The sequence below is a fragment of the Molothrus ater genome, chromosome 6 (assembly GCF_012460135.2).
Source record: "Molothrus ater isolate BHLD 08-10-18 breed brown headed cowbird chromosome 6, BPBGC_Mater_1.1, whole genome shotgun sequence".
NCBI lineage: Eukaryota > Metazoa > Chordata > Aves > Passeriformes > Icteridae > Molothrus > Molothrus ater.
The window spans coordinates 33,397,949-33,417,884 of NC_050483.2; the positions used below are offsets into that span (position 1 = coordinate 33,397,949).

Here is a 19,936-nt window from a genome sequence, read left to right on the forward strand (position 1 = left end):
TTGTCAATCCTAATACACTGTTTAGAAGACAATTACTCAAACTCCAAGTTTAAGGAGTTTATATTTTCATAAAGTGAAGTTTGAAATAATTACTTAGACGTTTCATTGGGAACAGAATGTTTATTACTTCAGACTGATGTCAGTCAGTGACCAACTGTAAAATGCTGTCCTTTACAGCACTGTGGAAAGTTAACTTAGCATTTTAAGCTAAAAATGTCATATTGAAAAGTATGGGGAAGGTGATATCTATCTCATACAGAAGTGGAGAGGACAGATTTTTATTTACTTCAAACCAGTGCATTTCAGCAGTTTACAGTATGTTTGAATATTATAAAGTGCTGACTGTACCAAATACTGTTTCTTGTAAGTATCCACAGGCGACACTTCTTTGGCTTGGGGATTTGAACTTTAGTTGACTGTGTTGGCAAGTGACATAGAAGCATGCAGTTGTACTTGTATTATCAGTAAATGTCACTCCTTTCTCTTTTGTTAGAGAAACCTGATAAATGTGCTGGAGCTGCGTAGTGTGATTGCAGGTCACATAGCACAAATGCTAAAGCTGGACTGTGTGATAAATGAGCAGATGCCGCTTTGGGGCTATAGATTTCTCTTAAAGTAAAAAATCTAGGAGGATGGCAGAGAATTCACTATAATGAAGGTATCTATATAGTGATGCACTTAGCTTTTTAAATACTAAAACAGCCTTTATGATTTGTAAAAAATAATATTTTAACTAAATGAAAACTGAGATGAAGAATTCATAAATCATTGCCTGACTTAACAGGATCTTGATGAAACTGCCTTCTGTTGAACAGTATCTGGTGCTTAATGAGGAACATGAAAAATACAGCATGTTTTCTGAACTTTGAAGGTGTCTTAGATCTCTGAGACTCTGGAGGTGTACTGGAGAGAAAATTTAGTGTTCAGAATTATGTTAGTGAATTGGAGAAGCAGCATTTTACAAGTAGCACGTAGTTCAACAGGGATGATTATTAAGCAAAAACAAGTCACTGTACAAATACATGTTGGGGGAATAACTTAACAGGCAGTACCTCTGCAGAACAGAAGGATCAGAGGTCATCATTGCTCACAAGTGAATGTGATTCCCAACATTGTGTTAGTACTGAGGGAAAAAGACAAAATCTCAAGTTATATTGGAATTTATAAACTGGAATGTAACAGTAAGCAAGTAACTTGTTTAAGCAACCTTTTACTTTATTAAATAGATAACTAAAGTAACTTGGTTTAGGATTTTGTGCCCAGTTCTAGGCACTGCACTTAACTTGTTGTAAAAAACAGAAAAAAAGGAATTGGAGGTTTGTCCAGAGGGAAGCAATGAGAATAAGAGATTAATGCCGCACTTCTTAGAGATAATTGAAAATAATTAGGTAAAAATAGCTAGAGTAAGATTATTGGGAGAAGAATAATCTTGAAATAATATTTGTTCTTATGAAAAAAGCATTCAACTTCTAGTTTTCATATCTATTATATCACAGTGTCCTATGGTTTTGTATTCTCTAAGTTCAAGGCGTATTTTGAAGCAAAACAAAATCTATACAGGTGGGATTTTATAAAAGAAATATGAGTGCATTCTTTTATATACATATGTTAAGGAGTTGATGAGGACAGTGCCATTCAATCAAATCTCTGCCTGTTCCTTTTGGGGCTCAGGTCTGCGCAAGCACGACGTCTGCTTCCTGATCACGGTGCGTCCCATGCAGCCCTACGGCACCAAGTTTGACAGGAGACAGCCTTTCGTGGAGCAGACTGGCCTGGTGTATGTCAGAGGCTGTGAAATTCAGGGCATGTTGGATGAGAAGGGGCGTGTCATTGAAGAAGGTATGATATCCCAAAACTTGTTCAAGAGATTTGTCTTTCTGTCTCTGTTTTTTTTTTTTTATATTTAACAGGCTAATTGATAATTTTCTCTCTTTTAAAGAATGCTCATTGAATTAGTTACATACATGGAAAAAAACAAACCAATTCCATAAGCAGCCTGAGAAAGGTCAGCTAGTTTCCTCTGGTAAAATCTGATGTAGCTACATTAATTAAATAAATCCAGTATTGAGTTAAGGAGTAAAAGAGATTCTGTTCAAAAACTGTTGGAATAATGCAGTGAAAATGTGTCCATTGCTACGCAGAAATTAGTTTCATCATACAAATTTGTCTGAATTTCATTTGAGGAACAATTATGGATCACTTATTTGAATGATAGTTCGCTTTTACCACTGAGTCAAATTCTAATTTTGATGTTTCATTATGGGCAGGACCTGAACCGAAACCAAGACTTAAAGGTGATTGCAGAACATACAGAGTATTTCTGGACCCAAACCAGTATCAGCAGGACATGACCAACACAATCCAAAATGGAGCAGAAGATGTCTATGAGACATTTAATATAATAATGAGAAGAAAACCAAAAGAAAACAATTTCAAGGTAAGATACTTGCCTCTTAGCTCTTTGGTCAGAGGGATGGAGCACCTCTCCTGCAGGGAAAGCCTGAGAGAGTTGGAGTTGTTTAGTCTGGAGAAGTGAAGGTTTCAGGGAGACCTGACTGCACCCTTTCAGTAAGGGGGCTTATAAGAAAGATGAGGACTAACTTTCTAATAGTGGTAGTACAAGGGGATTGTTTATAAACTAAAAGATGGTAGATGCAGACCAGATAAAAGAAAACTATTTCATGATGAGGGTGATGAAATGCTGGAACAGGTTGCCAAGAGGTCATAGATGCCCCATCCCTGGAAATTTTCAAGGTTAGGTTGGACAAGGCTCTGAGAAACTTGATCTGCTTGAAGATGGCCCTGCTCATTGCAGGGGAGGTGGACTAGATGAGCTTTTAAGGTTCCTTTCAGCCAAAACTGTTATATCAATCAGCCTCCACAGTGCTGAGCAGAAAGGAAGGAGCCACTTCCCTTCACCTGCTGGGCAAATTTGTACTGTAGCACAAGGTGCTGTAGGCCACCTTCAGTGTGAGGGTACATAATTTTATACACCTAAAATATTTCTTACTCAGTTTCTTTGCTTTTTAGACCTCTGAATCATTAATGTTCCTTGAGTTTTCCATTTTGAAAATGCAGCATGAATGAAAAACTACATTTCTTTTGGTGCCTTAAAATCATGCACTGCATAATTGAAGTGATTTTCATTTTGAGGGATTCTGTAGCAAGTTCTGTGTAAATGGATTAACAAGTAGGCAGGAAGACTTGGACCTTTTTTTCTTTCTGTATCTAGAAAGATAGCTCTGGTGTGAAGCAGCAGCTTGCATAGACCATTGTGGTGCCATCATTTGTGCTGTGTTCTTTCAGCTAATTTACAGGCAAATCCCAATGCAAGCCATTTTATGCTGGCATTTATGAAAGTCTCATACCTTCATCTTCTAGGCAATCTAAGGTATTTCCACATTTATCACATTGCTGCCAGTTTAGGTGTGTGCATTCCATGTCATTTGCAAACCTTTCTAACTTCAGCTGGAGAAAAGAAAACAAGATGATGCTGTGATTAGTGTAGACAATGTATGCAGCAGATGGAAGGCAGCTTGAAGTTTAAAGCTGAGCTTGTAGGAGAGGAGACAAGAGAGCTCTTGTGCAGTCCTTGTAAATTAAGCAGATGAGACAGCAGAGAAAGTGCAAATACAGTGTGTTTGCTGGAGGTGACACCACTGTGTCACTACAATTGGTCAGCAGTGTTAGTTCTTACAAGAATGAATGTTACTATTTTTACATGTGTATAAATTACTTTTTGAAAAGCTGAAGCCAAGTTTTTGTGATGTAGAAGCACCACATTTGCTGTTAGGAACATATTTCTTGCTTCCTCTTGAAAACCGATCACTGGGTTTAGAAATACTACCTGAAAATGTGACATTTTCTGATTTCTTTGTGCTTTTCTTAGCACAAACATATTTTGCTGTGCTTAATATATGTTTGAGCCAGAAGTACTTGTTCTATATTTGCAACAAAAATATAAAAAATGTTACTTAATATGGGGCTTGTCCATCCATATATCTTTGAAGTAATTCAGGCTTCAGAAGTGCTAAGATGCCTTCAACTTCATAGCTTTGCAGGTCTGTCACAGAATCCACAGCATGACTGTGACTGGAAGAAACATATTCAGAGAATGGTTAAGGTTAGAGGGACCTTAGGAGATGATTTAGTCCAAGACCTGTTTAAAGCAGAGTCAGCTAGAGCAATTGGCTCAAGATCTTGTCACTATGTAGTTGGAATTGGATATGTCCAGTGATGGAAACTACCTAGCCAGTCTAGACAACCTTTTCAATCTTGCATTACCTCCACAGTAAAAATATTTTGGTGTTTTTAGGTGGAATTTCCCATATCTCAGTTCGTGTCCATTGCCCCTTGTCCTTTCACAGGGCACTACTGAGTGGACTCTCATTCCATTGACCTTACTTCATCCCGTTGCATTTTTTTTATACAAATCACTCAAATTCTCCAATGCTCCTTGAGTTTTGTATTCTTGAGGCTGAACAATCCCAGCTCTCTCAGCTTCTCATACAACAGCTTCTCCAATCCCTTAATCATCTTAGTAGATCTTTGCTAGACCCATTCCAGTATGTCTGTATCTCTTGTCCTGAGGAGCCCAGCACTGGACAGAGCCTCCAGATGTGGTCTCACCAACGCTGAGTAGTGGGGAAGAACCAGGACCTTAATAGAGGTTGACTAAGCAGGGATAGTGATCGCATTACTTGACTCTTTGAATGATACAACACAAGCAGGAAAAGAAAAACCTACCCTTTGGAGATGGATAGATAAACGTAGACTATCTGAATAAAATTCTGTACTTTGATTTGACTGACTGTTCTTTTACAAGTTTGGCATTTGGAGGTTCTGTATTTTATTCTGGTGTGGACGGCTGAGGCACCATGTTTGCCATTCATTTGTGTCCATGTTTGGTGGCAAAGGAAGTCAGAGGATCTGGAAATCAGTGCAGATACATGGTGACCAAATGCCAAGGTTCAAGTGAGAGAGTTCTTCAAGACTTGCCACTAAAGTAACCCTTTAACAGGAAGGCTAAAATTCAGCTACCTCTTAGTTAAAAAGCACACCTTCTGTGCAAGTCTAGGGTCTGGAGCATTGGTATTTTCATAAGAGGGGAAAGGAGAGAAAACTTGCATAACCACAGATGATTCGATAAATTAATTTGTGGGTGAAAAGCAAATGCTTGAAGGGAGGCTTAAGCTGACTGCAAGGGTGAAGTTTATAGGCATGTAAGAGGAAACCTTAAACTGCATGAGGATCTTCTATGTGTTTTTCCCTTGCAGTGAGTGTTCTGGGATGAAAACTTTACTGATGATTATGGTCATCTTTACTAGCTCTTATTTTATTCTTAGTTTAAAAATTCTGTGCTTTGATACTGGTGTTTTGTTGCATATGTACACTGTCCATATATTGACTCAATCAAACCAAACACTGTCAATTAAAGAGTTATATTCTATAATCTTAAAACAGATTTGATTGATCTTCAGTATGATTTTTACTTGGTAAAAAGTCAGTCTCTTCAATCCTGTTTTTTCTGGCTTTTCTTATTTACAGGCTCTTCTGGAGACTATCAGGAACCTGATGAACACAGATTGTGTGGTCCCTGACTGGCTGCATGACATCATTCTTGGATATGGAGACCCAAGTAGTGCACACTATTCAAAAATGCCCAATCAGATTGCAACTCTGGATTTTAATGACACTTTCCTGTCCATTGATCATTTAAAAGCTAGCTTTCCTGGGTACACTGTTAAAGTCACTGTTGACAATCCAGATCTGCATGTACCCCCCTTCAGGTGATCTCAATATTTCAAGTACTTCTTGATATTCTTGCTAAAAAGTGTTTTCAGGTGGAGTTATGTTCAGGGGTTGAAAGGAGATGCTCTTTCTTTTAAAAAAAGATAGAAATATGTTTAGATTATGTTTAGATATGTAAGATTTAGATAGTTACATGATAGAGTTAACTGTATGACAGCAAGACCCAGGACCAGCTTGTGTTCTCTTCTGTATAAAAATGCATCAGAGCATTGCTTGTAGATCAGCCTACAAAATATATGCAAAAAACAAAGTATGAGATAGAATCAAGACACATAATACTCTCTTCTGTATTATCATATCTAGCCTCCTCAAGATCAGGCTAGAGAATTTTAATTCCATAGTTTCCTTACATGTCTCATTACAACAAGCTAAGACCAGCAATTTCAACACCAGTTAAAATTTGAGCTTTTGGAAACACTGTTCAATCAACATAAAGGATTAAGTCTGAAATCCCATAATGCTTATTTTTAGAAATTATTTCTGAAATAGGATGCCATTGGCAGCTAAATAAGATTTACTCGTTTAGTTTTAGTGGTGCTGTTGTCCAGCATTTTTAGACTTGACAATTCTATCCCTCCTGGTGCACTTCCTTGAATTTTGACAACTGAATTTCACAGTGCATAGTATTGGAGAACAGTTCATTCAGCTGAAGAGACTACATCTTTTCCTTGTGAAGGAATAAATGTATGGAGGGAAAAGACACCTTTCCCCTGCACCAGTCAGCTTTTATCATGGCTAAACTGAATCTTGAAAAGCAGGGAGATAATCTCCTGAGCTTTTTTTGGAAATACTACATGAAGAATTTGTGTGAAGAAGGCACTAACACTATATAATGATGTAAAAATCATCTGAAGATATCAGGAAAAGATCTCACACTCAGTTTTCCTCAATGACCTGTTGTTCAGTTTCAGTTCCTATGTTAAGAGAGATACTGCTCTTTATGAAGAGCTGTTGCTCTTCCTACTGCTACATTTGTCCTGTAAGAGATTATTACTGTTATAGATATCTGCATTTTGGATGGGCATTGAGATTTCTTCACCTGTGATTTGTTTCTGAATTAGAGAAGCTTGCTAATATATATAGAAGGCTAAAAAAAATTGAAATTGGAGGATAAAACCCTTCATCTGTTGGAATAGTTTGGAACACTGACACAGCTTATGTTCTATGATAACTTTTCTCCTGTCCCTTCCATTTTCACTTATGAACTTGTCTTCAGTGTTCTTCCAGCTGGCTCTCAGCACTGCTCCTGGCTTTTCCAGTTGTGAAAAGAGTGCTTTTGACACACTTTGTTTAATCAGCTTCATCAATTCATTTGGCATTTCTCTTCTTTATTCTCCTTAAAACTTTGTTATTTGCAGCACTTGTTTTCCTGTTGTATGAAAGTTTGTCTTAATGGTGAGAAAAAATCTTTATCACCTTCTGAGACAGTCCATGTCATAGTGAACATGTTGAACTTTAACCTTAAATTATGTGTTGCAGAATAACTTTTCCAATGAAGGAAGGTAAAGGAATGAAAAGAAAAGAGGATGGAAGTGAAGAGAACCCTGAAGAAGCTAAAACACTGATTGTAGAGCCTCATGTTATCCCAAACAGGGGACCATATCCATATAATCAACCAAAACGGTAAGAAATGGATGGGAACTTCTTTTCAAATGACAACACATGCATAGCAGTTCATTTTCAGAAATGAGACTGGTTTATTTTATATTTGAATCAAAATTGTCCCCCATCTGTGAAAAAGTTATTCTATTGTCCCCATCTGTGAAAAGAGTCCCTTGAAGAACAGTGAGAAATACTGTCTTCTAGTGATTGTTGTCTCAGGAATTTGAATATTAGGAAAGTAATACCTAAATAATTTTACAACATTCTCTGCAAATAATGACTAAAGACAAACAGGCTTTTAGATGGAAAGAGTTGTCACATGGACAACATGATTTACTGTCTTGCTCAGAAATTTCAAGACTGTTGTATCTATAAAAAATATAGTTGTAATGCTGATTTAATTTGTGCAAAATTTTGCAAATGTCTAGTTCAGAAAAGATATAAACAATTAATTGAAATAAAACTTGTTAAAACGATTGCTTTTATCAAAATTGTTGGCAGAATCTATCAATTATCTGATATCATTCTGCTTTGTTACAGCAATACTATTCAATTTACCCATACTCAGATTGAAGCCATCCGTGCAGGAATGCAGCCTGGACTAACTATGGTGAGGATGTTTTTAAGGATTCTATACTCTTATTTTATTAATTTTGGCCTTAGGTACTTTCAGTGAAATCCTAGTAATGCCCTTTTCTGTAGCCTTGCTGAGGTAATTTCTATTAATAGTTTAAGGATATGAAAAATTAACTTTCAGAGGCTCAACATGCTCCAATCCTCACAAAATCATAGAGCAACACATCTCTATATCCTGTGTTTCAGTGGCTGAATGCTTTCCACAGCAACTGAATTTACTTTTGAAGTGGTTGGAGAGTCTTTAAATAAAGCAGGAATGATTTCATAAGAATTTGTAATTTTATGTGTAGATGCTTATGAAAACTGCTATTCTGTGCTTCTTAATCATGCAAAAATTATTTTGAGATGCTTTCTTTATAATACTTGGATACCTTTAAAATGGAGTGTTTGTAGAATTGAGCTTATGAAAACATTAATTGTTATTATATGTCTATATCATCAGTTGTAGATTTCTGAGTAAATAGAAGGAATGAACTCTCTCTTTTTTAAAATTTTTCCTGTTCTTTATGTCTGTTTCACCTTATTGTTTTTCAATTGTGTGTCTTGATTCTCTTTTCACTGTTTCCCCCCTGTTAAGCCTGTTCTGAGGCTAAACTGCCTTTTTTTCTCTGAGAACATCTGTTTTCTTATTAGTACTTCCTGTGCTGGATTACCATATTCCTTTTAGTCAGGAATCTGCCAAAATAGTCTAAAGGAATCTTTTATAGTATGTTGTATTTGGTCTGAAAGTTCACCAGAGCCAGGAAGCAATGTGTAATGTCAGTGTCTTGTGAAATTGTTCTGGGTTTTTTCTTCCCCAGCCAACTCTGTTTTTCTTTATTTTGAATTACTCTGATAAATTGTGTATTGATTTTTGTTTGTTTTAATTTTTGTGTGTGTGTGTGTTTGATTTTAGGTAGTGGGTCCACCTGGTACTGGAAAAACTGATGTAGCAGTCCAGATAATATCCAACCTTTATCATAATTTCCCAGAACAACGAACTCTAATAGTTACCCACTCTAATCAGGTAAAGTGTCAATCATGTGTGGAATTTTCTTGTAATTGCAATGTAGAAGAGGAGTAGGTATTGAGATCAGTAGTTTGGGAATTGCATTTGTCTCCTAACAATAGAAACTTGAGTCAGCTTACATGCAGTTTTGCCAGTTTGATAATGAGAAATTAAATTTTTGAATTTCAGGTGTGTAGTTCTAAACTATTTATCTGAAGTTTTCAATGTGTTTAATTGGTTGGAGGTCAAAAACAAGAAAGTATTTTTGAAAAAGTATCATTTTGGTGTGGAGTTACAGCGTGGAATAATACAGGCCAGTCTGCAATGGGTGGCAGGAGAGTGACAGTTGGGAGAAAGGGTTGAGAACATTGTGAACATGTCTATTGAGGAGAAAAAGAAGGAAATACTTTGAGGCAGATAGAAGACTTCTTACTAGACAAGACTTTAATGAGGACATTAACTTGAAATTGTACCCTGGGAAATTAACTGTATCTCAGCAGGGTACATTACCCATGCTTTGATGCTGCATTTTAAGATGTTTACATCATTTGCAACTGCAAGTGGAGCTTGTTTGTGTTTATTCTTATTTTCAAAACTTGATGATCCAGTGCTTACAAGCTTGCTCCTTTGAAATAAACGAGTTAGTTGATAGTAAGCCACTAGAGAACTGAAGAGTTTAAGGTAGAAGATGTAGCACACCTAGAAGTTTAGTTGAGCAAAATTCAGTTATCCAAAATGGGATTGAGTCCCAGTACCTGACAGCCAGTACCAGATCATACTTCTCTCATGTACAGTAAAAGTTAAATTGTTTAATGTCATCATACAAAAATTGGTGTTTGTGAGACAGTTTTGTAAATTGATAGCTTTATCAACTAAGTTAACTATGTGATTACAATTTCAAAATTTAATTCTAAATCAAATATGATTGTTGTATAAAGTATGCAAATAAAAGGGTGTTAGTAAGCTAATTTCCTTGTTGTCAAGATTAGGAGTTTCAGTATTAACTTTCTTTTGTTAAAACAAATTATTTTTGTTTGTTTCAGCTTCCATTTATACTAAAATAGGAAAAATCTCTTATTTTACTTACAAGTAATTCCTCCATTTTCCCCTGCAAGAGCCTCTAAACTTCTAAAAACTACCTTTTCTCCTGTTCTTGTCAATCTTTAGGCTTTGAACCAGCTGTTCGAAAAAATCATGGCTTTAGACATTGATGAGCGTCACCTTCTGCGTCTGGGTCACGGAGAAGAGGAATTAGAGACAGAGAAAGATTTCAGCAGGTGAGGAAGGAGATGCTAATGATAAACTCCCTTGTATAAACATGGCAGCAAGATGTCTCTGTTGAACCCACTCTGCCTCCCAGGCAAAGGAGCTGTGGTGGACAAGTTTTACCCTTCCCATGTTATTCAATCCCAGTAACACAGGTTGCACTATTTTTCAGTACCAGGTTTATTAATTTTGGTTCTTACTCTGTACAAAAGCTGTGCTTCCTTGAGCTTCTAGAGACAGTCAGTTGCTTTTTCACAAAATCAACTGCTTGAATAATAGATAATTATATATTTTTTTGACCCTCATACCTTTTGTACAATTAATCTGTGAGAGAAATTAGAATCATAAGGTGGATTCTTAGAGCTACAGGTTTTTTTTGTTCAAATACGGTATCACTTCTACTGTTATGGTGATTTTTGCTTTAATAAACAGGAAATTAAACTTTCTGTTTTGAATTCTTCTTGAACTTTGCTTAACATCAAAGTTGCTTATTTTATTGATAACACATTTTGAAGTATACGTATGTAAGGAAAGCTATGAACTCTGTGTCAGTACAAAGACTTAAGAACCTGTTCTTCTAAATATTTGTATGTTTGTCATGCATTAGTCCAATTGACGTCAGTAGGATTACACACATTCATGAGTGTAAGCGGGGTATAACGGTCATGCACTGGAAATATCTGAACTGTCCAGTACTGGATTATCATAGCAATACTTGGACTTCAAAAGCTGTAGTAAAAATTATATATAGTCACTAGAAGCTACCCACATATACATAGTTCAGTATTTAGCAAAATAAATGCCTTGTGATTTTTTTCCTTTAAATTGAATGCTTTGACGTAGTCAAATTATTCCAGAAATTTGATAGCAAAAAACTTACTGAATGATGCCATAGCAGATATTTATTTAGTACTATCCATAGTTTAGTGTATTCCTTGAACTGTAGCATTCGTTGTTAAAAGGAATTTTCTTTCCGACACTATGTTGTCTGTTTTCACACTTTCTCAAGGTAATCTCCAGACCCGTGGAATATTTGTGCAAGCACTATGGGTTCTGGTAGTTCAAGAGGGAGGGGTAAAGGTTGAGGAATATATTTGAAAGTGGGCTGCACTACTCTGAGAACTTTATTTCTCATTAGCTTGGCTTTGTGAATTGTTAAGGTTCAACTGATAAAAATAGTCAGCATGTAACGAATTCTTAGGCTTTGAAACAGGATTGTAGTTGTGACAGTGTTTTGTTTTGTTCAACTGATAAAAATAGTCATCATGTAACAAATTCTTAGGCTTTGGAACAGGATTGTAGTTGTGACAGTGTTTTGGCAGGGTGCTGGGGTTTTTTGTGATCTCTCATTGTGATATTGAGATACTATTTTGAGTTTAATAAAAATTATTATTATATATTACATATGTTATATATCATCTGTTTTGAAGGTATGGAAGAGTCAATTATGTGCTGGCTCGAAGACTTGAACTTCTGCGAGAAGTTGGGCGATTACAAGAGAGTCTTGGAGTCCCAGGAGATGTATCTTACACTTGTGAAACAGCTGGCCACTTTTTCTTATACCAAGTAAGGACTGAAATACTTTTGTAGAGACTGTATGACCTAAATATGTTACGAAACACTTTGTAAAACTTGCAATGAATTTTTCAGACTTGAGAGTAAAAGCAAAAAGCATTTTCCTTGGTGATTCACAATACAGTAACAGCTACAGTTAAAATTGCAGTATGACTTGCTTGTGTTGCTATTGTTTTAAATCCTGCCTGCTGACTCACCAAGTCATTGCTGCCCTTCATGAATGCCGGCAAAGATTCTAACCTGAAGCTTCTCCTTCAGATAGGAAAATCTGTGGGCTGCTTTATATTTTGGACAAGCATTAGAGCAGCTACTTGATGGTCCTCATAGGAGGCTTTTATAGCATTAAATGCCAGTGTGAAATCAAATGTACAGTGTACAAAATGGTATGTTGCATGTCCCTCATTTCTCCTCCATGTATTTTTCAGTGATGTGGTCTACATTTGCAATTAGTGTTGCATAAGGAGGTTTACAGAGTGGAACTTAGGACTGAATGCACTTACTTGTGTATGTTTTTACAGAAGTTACTCTGGTCTAGTTTTAGCGTGGACCTTAACATTAAATGGACATTAGATGTTGAAGGGTGCAAGGAACACTGCTAGAGGTCATCTTCTGGTTCAGTTTCCTCCTAAATGAATCCCATTGGTATTTAAATCAAAGTAGTGTAAGTAAAGATAATAAAGAAGTTTACTTCTGTACTGGGTTTATGTGGCAAGGTTTTGGTAGCAGGTGGCTGTAGGAATGACCTTGGAGTAGAGGCCAGGGACTGCCCTGTGCAGGACCCAGGCAGCTCCAGCAGACCCACTGCTGACCAAAGCTGAATCCATAGTGAAACTGGTGGTGCCTCTTTGAAAACCTCTTTGAGAAGGGGCCAAAAACCAGCAGCAGCTGAGGGCAGAGAGGAAAGTTTGAGAAACAACCCCATATACCCAGGACAGAAGAAAATGAGGGGGCAGGAGGTGCTCCAGGCATCAGAGCACAGGTTCCCCATAGCTTGTGGAGACAGCTATGGTAAAGCAGGTTTTCCACCTGCAGCCAGTGGAGAGGCTGTGGCAGAGCAGATACTGACACTGCAGCCCATGGAATTCCCCATGCTGAGCAGGTGGGTATATGCTGAAGGAAGGGGCAGCCTGTCAAAATCCCATGCTGGAGCAGGGAAGAAGTGTGAGTAGGAAGGAGTGGCAGAGATGTGGTGTTGTGAACTTGAATGACAGCACCATTATTTCCGTACTGGTCAGGGTAGGGAGGAGGTAAAAAAATTGACAATGAAATTAATCCTGGGAACAAAGAGGGAGTGGAGAAGAAAGATGGTTTTAGTTTTGTCTTTGTTGCTCACCATCTTACTCTGTTTTTAATTTTCAATAAATGAAATTAATTTTCCCTGTTTTGTCACTGATGCTACTTGCTAAGCAATCTCCCTGTCTTTATCTCAACCCATAAACTTTTCTATCTTAATTTCTCCCATTGTCCTGTTGAAGAGAGGGAGTGGGAGAAACTGGGTTGGGAGTCTGGCAGCCAACCACGGTTGAGCCAAGCGCAACCCACCACAACTTCAAAAATGTCTTTCTGACACAAGGTGGAATGCTAGACTTACCTTACTTCTGTGATAATTTTTTTAATGGTATGCTGCAAGGCTGTATATTGCCAAATACCTTATGATATAAACCTATCTTGCTTTGTCGTAGGTAATGTCTCGCTGGGAGGAGTATATCAGTAAAGTGAAGGTCAAAGGTGGAAAATCACCAGATGTTGCAGATGTCTCCAGTTTCTTTCCTTTTCACCAGTATTTTGCAAATGCTCCTCAACCAGTTTTCAAAGGCAAATCATATGAAGAAGATATGGAAATTGCTGAAGGGTGTTTTAGACATATTAAGAAAATATTCACTCAGCTTGAGGTAAGACATGTAACTGTTAAAGGCAAGTGAATCTGGCTAATCTTGTAGAAAAATTACACGACTCCAAAATTCTCATTTTCTCTACATCCTAGAAGAAACATACATGTCTAGGCAGCTTCATTACTTGGCAAGGTGAGAATTTCCACCTTTGAGTAATATAGGTATGTTACACAGTAGGAGCAAGGGTCTGGTCTCTTTTAGTTGGATCATGGGAAGCAGCCATTCTGCGTCCGTTTTCACTAATGAGGTTACAAGGATTGGTACACCTTATCACTACTCCTGTGATCCTTACAGGGTCTTTGTATTTACAGTGAGTTGCCTTTAATCAGATAACCTAAAAGTAACAGATTATCTTCTGGTTTTGCCAGAATTGCTTAAGAGGCTATTAAATATTAGGATAAAGGTGATTTGTGATCATTTGATTTTATTAACTGTAATGGTCTTTCTACTACTGAATTTGAGGTCATGTTATGATGCAGTAAAGTAGGAAACAAGAAGATATAGTAAAAGAAAATGTTGTGGGATTCTGAGAGGGTTCTTCATAATTATTTGAATATTTGTCGGTAAATTTATACGTACCTACAGGTTGGAAGAATTCTTTCATAGGTTTTTACAAGATTGTTTTTCAAAACACACTAAACCTGGAAACGACAACAAATTATTCCGATGGGATTGTTAACAGTACATAGCCTCAGAGCTTTCTTGTTTAATTATATCAAGAAGGTAGCCATAGAGTTTGAGTGGATTTACTCTATAAGTGATATTTTTTTTATATTCTGACTTTCAAGACTTTTCTTTTGTCCTCCATAGGAATTCAGAGCATTTGAACTTCTCCGCAGTGGCCTGGATAGATCAAAATACCTGTTGGTGAAAGAAGCAAAAATCATTGCAATGACTTGTACTCATGCTGCTCTGAAACGACGGGACCTGGTTGAATTAGGTTTCAAAGTAATGATTTTACTGGTGTTACTGTACTGCTTGATTTTGGTGCTGGTTCTCTCCTATTCCCCACCCCATATGAATCTTTTTATCTGCCCCAAATCTAGGCCACCAAGATTATTTAGAGTTGCATTTTTTTACCTGTATGTTTCAATTTTTTAATTTTACTGAAGAAAAATGTAACTTCTGTAAATGAAAGATTAAATCACTTTTAACTTACTGTATATACTAAAATTGTAAATAGTGCTTTTTTAAGAGTCATTTTTGCCATATTACATGATAAACAGCAGTGATAGGGTTAATAAAATAGAGGTGGAACTGGCCTCTATGGCCAGTAAACATGGCCTTTACAGCTTTGTTTACCTAAAAAGTTAACAATTTGAGGAAAAATAACTATGATGCAATGCTTTTTTCATTCTGAAGTGGTAACTATAACTGTTAATTTAGTGCAGTCTTTGTTTCTAACAAAAGCCAGCCACCAATAATTCTTTCAGTATTATTTTTCACTGATCATGTACTGTATTGGATCACAAAATGGCTTCTCTTCAGCTTCAGTGCAGAGATACCAAATTATTTTGCTCTGCTGCAGAAAACTTTTCTCTTGTGGTTATGGCATATAGGAAGCATGTAATGTAATTCAGTCTTGGATTCCTTCTAGGTATAAACCTTGACTGGTACAGAGAGATCTGCCATTGGTGTAGTAGGACTTCACTTACTTGTTAATACTGATATTTTGCCTATAAGGTGAAATCCTGCTGTAACCATCCCACCTGGCAAAATCTGAAGGAATAATAGATGCTTTCTTTTGGTAGGCTGAATAAATACCTTTATTTGTGTTACTGTGTTTATGGACATGTCTTTACTTTTTTTTTTCTCAGTATGACAACATCTTAATGGAAGAGTCTGCTCAGATTCTGGAGATAGAAACATTTATACCTCTCCTGTTGCAGGTTAGACTTGAAACATAAAAGATCTTAAATAAGACTTTGTGCTCTTGAACACTATTGAATATTAAAATGAAAAATATGTGCAGGAAGTAACCCAGAACTGATATTTGCTAGTAAGACCTTTCACATTGATTTGACTGATTTGATTTTTAATTATGAAATTATTTAATGCAATGAAGTAACCATCTTACATTTTTTTTCAAACTTTCAAATGAGCGTTGATTAACCAGCTGCATCTGGCAGTTGAGGGAAAGTAGGTATATGTGAGCAATGCAGAAACTGAAGAGTTTGTATAATTAGAGTAATTAGAGTAGACGATTTCACCATAGAGGCATATTCTGAGGGATATTCTAGGAGTTTATTTATGTGAGACATCCAAATAGTCTTTGAAAATTGAGTGGGTTTTAATTTTAACAAAACCTAAGGATCTAGCCTTCCAGAGTAGCAGTACTTGATTTTTTTTACTTGCAATTCAGTGAGAAATTTTTAAAAACAGAATTCTGGGGGGGCCTCTTTGTCCAAGATTTAAATGGCTGATACATACAGAAAACTATATAGAATGCTTCATCATCTGCAAAGAAGAAACTTCCAGGAGTGAGTAAAAAAAAAGACAGTAAGCTTTGGGTTTTTGTGGGTTTTTTTATTCTTGCTAATAAAAATTATTTCCATCCTTTTACTTTCTTTCTAAGGCATTTTCAGGCTTGAGGAGTTGGACAGTCCAGAGTTCAGTTTTCTTTCCTTGCTGTCTGATCAGAAACTGCTTCAGAGCTCTTCCACTTCAAGTGTCAGGAAAAGGAGTTTATGCTCTGTCTCAAATAGTGTTCCCATAAGAAAGGGAATTATCACAGGAGTGTGTAATGAGGATCTGACAGCTGGAAGTCTCCAGGATGCTAATTGTGAAGAGCATTCAGTCCAAGAGCCAAGATGGGAATTAGTTAGGGGCACATCCTGGTCATGGAAGAGGCTATTTGAGAATTACAGAAGTAAGCATGAACTACAGAGACACTTGAAAGGCAGGTTCAGTGTTGCCTCAGACATCTGAACACTTAAAACTGTTTCAGATGCTTTATATTCACTACCTCAGAATCCAAAAATAAAGTTCAGAGGACAGTTCTGGGTTAACTGCTGTTTCTGTGAAGTAATCAGGGGTTTTGGTCTTTAAAGCAATATAATAGGATCTTTCTTCTGATATTTCTCCACTAATTTTAGTAGATAAAGGTACTTTATTGGTTTTTATTGTCTTATAAGAAAAGAGACTTTATTTACAATTCTACTCTCTGATTGGATGGAAGCTAGCAGTCTTTAAAAAAACTGAAGTTCAGTGTAACTTAAAAAGAAATGTTGAAGGGCTAAGACAAAGGCAGACAATCTGACTCTCAATGTGTTTTGAGTGCCTTGATTATATTGTAATGGTTGCAATGGTGTAACTGTTCAATTCTAGAACCCCCAGGATGGATTCAGTCGTTTGAAGCGGTGGATTATGATTGGTGACCATCATCAGTTGCCCCCAGTCATTAAGAACATGGCTTTTCAGAAGTACTCCAACATGGAACAGTCTCTTTTTACACGGTTTGTTCGTGTTGGAGTGCCAACTGTTGATTTGGATGCACAAGGAAGAGCTAGAGCAAGGTAAGACAGGAAATCCTTTGTCTAGCTTGTAAGAAAGTAACAAGTTAAAAGTGAGAAGAGCACACACAGCTAGGGAAGCTGGTTTTTATTGTTAGGACAGGAGTTTGCGAAACTGGAATTTAGTTCCATTAATTTCAGCTTAGACTAGGAAGGCAGATTTTACTTCTCTGAAATGCTATCAGATTAATTTCTTCATTGTTATTTTTATATAGTAGTACTCTGCTGTTGCATGAGTACTTTAATGAAAATTATATTTCAAGGTACTTAATCATCTTAAGTGTTGAAAGTGTTGAGGGTTTTTTTACAAATGAAACTTTACAGAAGCTTTCTTTTCTAAACTAATGTTTAGTATATTCAAAGTTAAATAAAAATCTGATTTATTTAACATTGAATATATAATAATTCCCTTAAAGACTGTAAAAGGCTGCTTTTCTGTAGTATTTCAGGAGAGATGCATCCAGAGGTTGGGCACATTCAGGTTGTCTTCATGAGAACAAAAAGCCTTTTTTATAGTAAAGGAGATACTGCAACTCTGTAGTGTAATAGCTTTTTTTTAATCTATGTATTTGTCATTTCATGGTAGTAATTTAAACACCAGATTTATTGACTGTGTAAATTGTATATTTGTGGTGTCATGTTAAGAAGGAAAAATAAAACCAAATAAGAGAAAATTACTTCATATAAAATCTTGCTACTCAAGGTTTAGTTCTAAATCTTTATTTTAGGCATAAAGTGTAGTCAACAATTTAAAGGATAACTTCAATTTTTTCATGTAGGAAATGTTTGGAATCTAGAATATTATTTTCTAGTCTTATGAATGACAGTTCAGTATGATTTTTAAAATGAAGATTTTATTCAAATGTGTTAGTGAATAAAGTTTATTTTACAAAATCTTAGTAAACTTCTTAGTGATAAGAGAGCAAAAGTCTTTCACATTACAACTAATTTCTTGATCAAGAAATTACTTCCTATGCTTTGTCTTTTGTGATCACAGGTAGCTTCCCCATGAGTTATCTGCTTCTTGATCTGGTCTGGATATTGTTCGGCATTTGTGAATGAGGCATTTTGTTAGTATTACTGTCCCTAGAAATATCAGGGATCATTCAGAATTAGGTAGATTTTGTTTGTTTCTATTCATGTCTTTTGTTAATACTAAGAAATACACAAAATAAATAAGGAAATAAATTTCTTTTTACTGTAAAAAGCTTTACCACAGTTAACGCAGAAAATACTATTTTCCTTATTCCTTCTGTTTTGTAAAGAAGGACTAATATTCCTCAAGTTTTGTTATCCATGAAAGTTTTCGCTAGAATACTCTCAAAATTTGTAGCTTGATCAGGAGGAACAGACTTAAACCCAAGTGTGCCACATTGACATGGCATCTAAAGTTTTCAGTGAGAGAGAACAAAACAGAATCACGACCTAAAAAGAATATTGCTGGATAGATTGTTTGGGTGTGTTCATTTATATATGTACAGCTTGCCTAGCAGAATTACTCTTTTCACTGAAAACCTACAGAAGCCTTGATCTCATATGCATGTGAACTCTCTTGGATGAGTAGAAGAGCCTGCTGTAGCTCACTCTGTGTGCTTTGTGTCTGTGTGGTTTTGGACAGTTTGTGTAACCTCTACAACTGGCGCTACAAGAACCTGGGTAACCTGCCTCACGTGCAGCTTCTGCCAGAGTTCAGAACAGCCAATGCTGGCTTCTTGTATGACTTCCAGCTTATAAATGTAGAAGACTTCAACGGTGTTGGAGAGTCTGAACCCAATCCTTATTTCTATCAGGTAAGGGAAGTACTACATGTGTTATTTATTAACCTCAATAGGGTTTGTTAGATCTGCAATGAAGACAGACTATCAAAAACAGTAAACTGACATTCAGTTCATGGTCTCTGATATCTGAGTCACGTGTATGATTTTTTCCTCCTTTTAATGAGTTTTGAATGTTGAAAATGAAAACATTGTGTTGGGGTTTTTGCTCAGTGAATTACTTTGTTTTCTCATTGTTATGGGAAGGATGAGACTTGGTGTAATTCATTACAAAATGTAATTTTGACCTAAGGCAAATTAAAGTTCATTGTATTTCAGCTGTACTGCCATGATAGTGGAAAAACAGTAGCACTTCCCCTGAACACAATGAATGGAAGCTTGCTTGGTTGCTCATACCTGAGTTTGAAGAGTCATTGTGTTATTTGTGCTATAGGTAGGAATGCTAAAATGCCCATTTATTAAAGAATAAAACAGTACTGCTAGTAATATACATAAGAGGCATAGAGACATTGAGGGTGAAGTAAATTGCCAAAAAAACCTTAATCTTGGAGTTTCTCAACTAAGTTTTCAAACTTTCAACGAAATTTTGGAATTAAGCCATCATCAACAGTCTCTATCTATTTCTCTTAAATTAGGAAAACATTTGACACTTCTAATGAGATGCTTATATTTTCAGTCCTTTTATTTTTCTTGTTTTAAAAACTGGTGAAACAAACTATGGTGCCTAAAATAGCAAACCTGGGCTTTGGAAAAATTAGAGCTGGAGTGATGTGCAAGTTAAGGCGTTTAATTCAAACATGGAATCAACACCCTATATTTTGCTGAATTTTATGGAAATCAAACAATATACTTTATGATGATAATATTCATGTTCATTTT

General features: G+C 36.3%; 1 protein-coding gene across 1 annotated transcript in view; it reads left to right on the forward strand.

Annotated features, from left to right (window-relative positions):
* Window positions 1–19,936, forward strand: part of AQR (aquarius intron-binding spliceosomal factor) — a 47,039-nt gene that overhangs the window by 18,806 nt on the left and 8,297 nt on the right. The window contains exons 18-30 of the mRNA XM_036383966.2: window positions 1,672–1,839; window positions 2,268–2,437; window positions 5,548–5,789; window positions 7,291–7,434; window positions 7,954–8,023; window positions 8,945–9,055; window positions 10,205–10,314; window positions 11,734–11,869; window positions 13,561–13,770; window positions 14,581–14,718; window positions 15,588–15,659; window positions 17,098–17,285; window positions 18,901–19,072. Of these exons, the coding sequence (XP_036239859.1) occupies window positions 1,672–1,839; window positions 2,268–2,437; window positions 5,548–5,789; window positions 7,291–7,434; window positions 7,954–8,023; window positions 8,945–9,055; window positions 10,205–10,314; window positions 11,734–11,869; window positions 13,561–13,770; window positions 14,581–14,718; window positions 15,588–15,659; window positions 17,098–17,285; window positions 18,901–19,072 (1,931 nt within the window). The remainder of the gene's footprint in view (window positions 1–1,671; window positions 1,840–2,267; window positions 2,438–5,547; window positions 5,790–7,290; window positions 7,435–7,953; window positions 8,024–8,944; window positions 9,056–10,204; window positions 10,315–11,733; window positions 11,870–13,560; window positions 13,771–14,580; window positions 14,719–15,587; window positions 15,660–17,097; window positions 17,286–18,900; window positions 19,073–19,936) is intronic.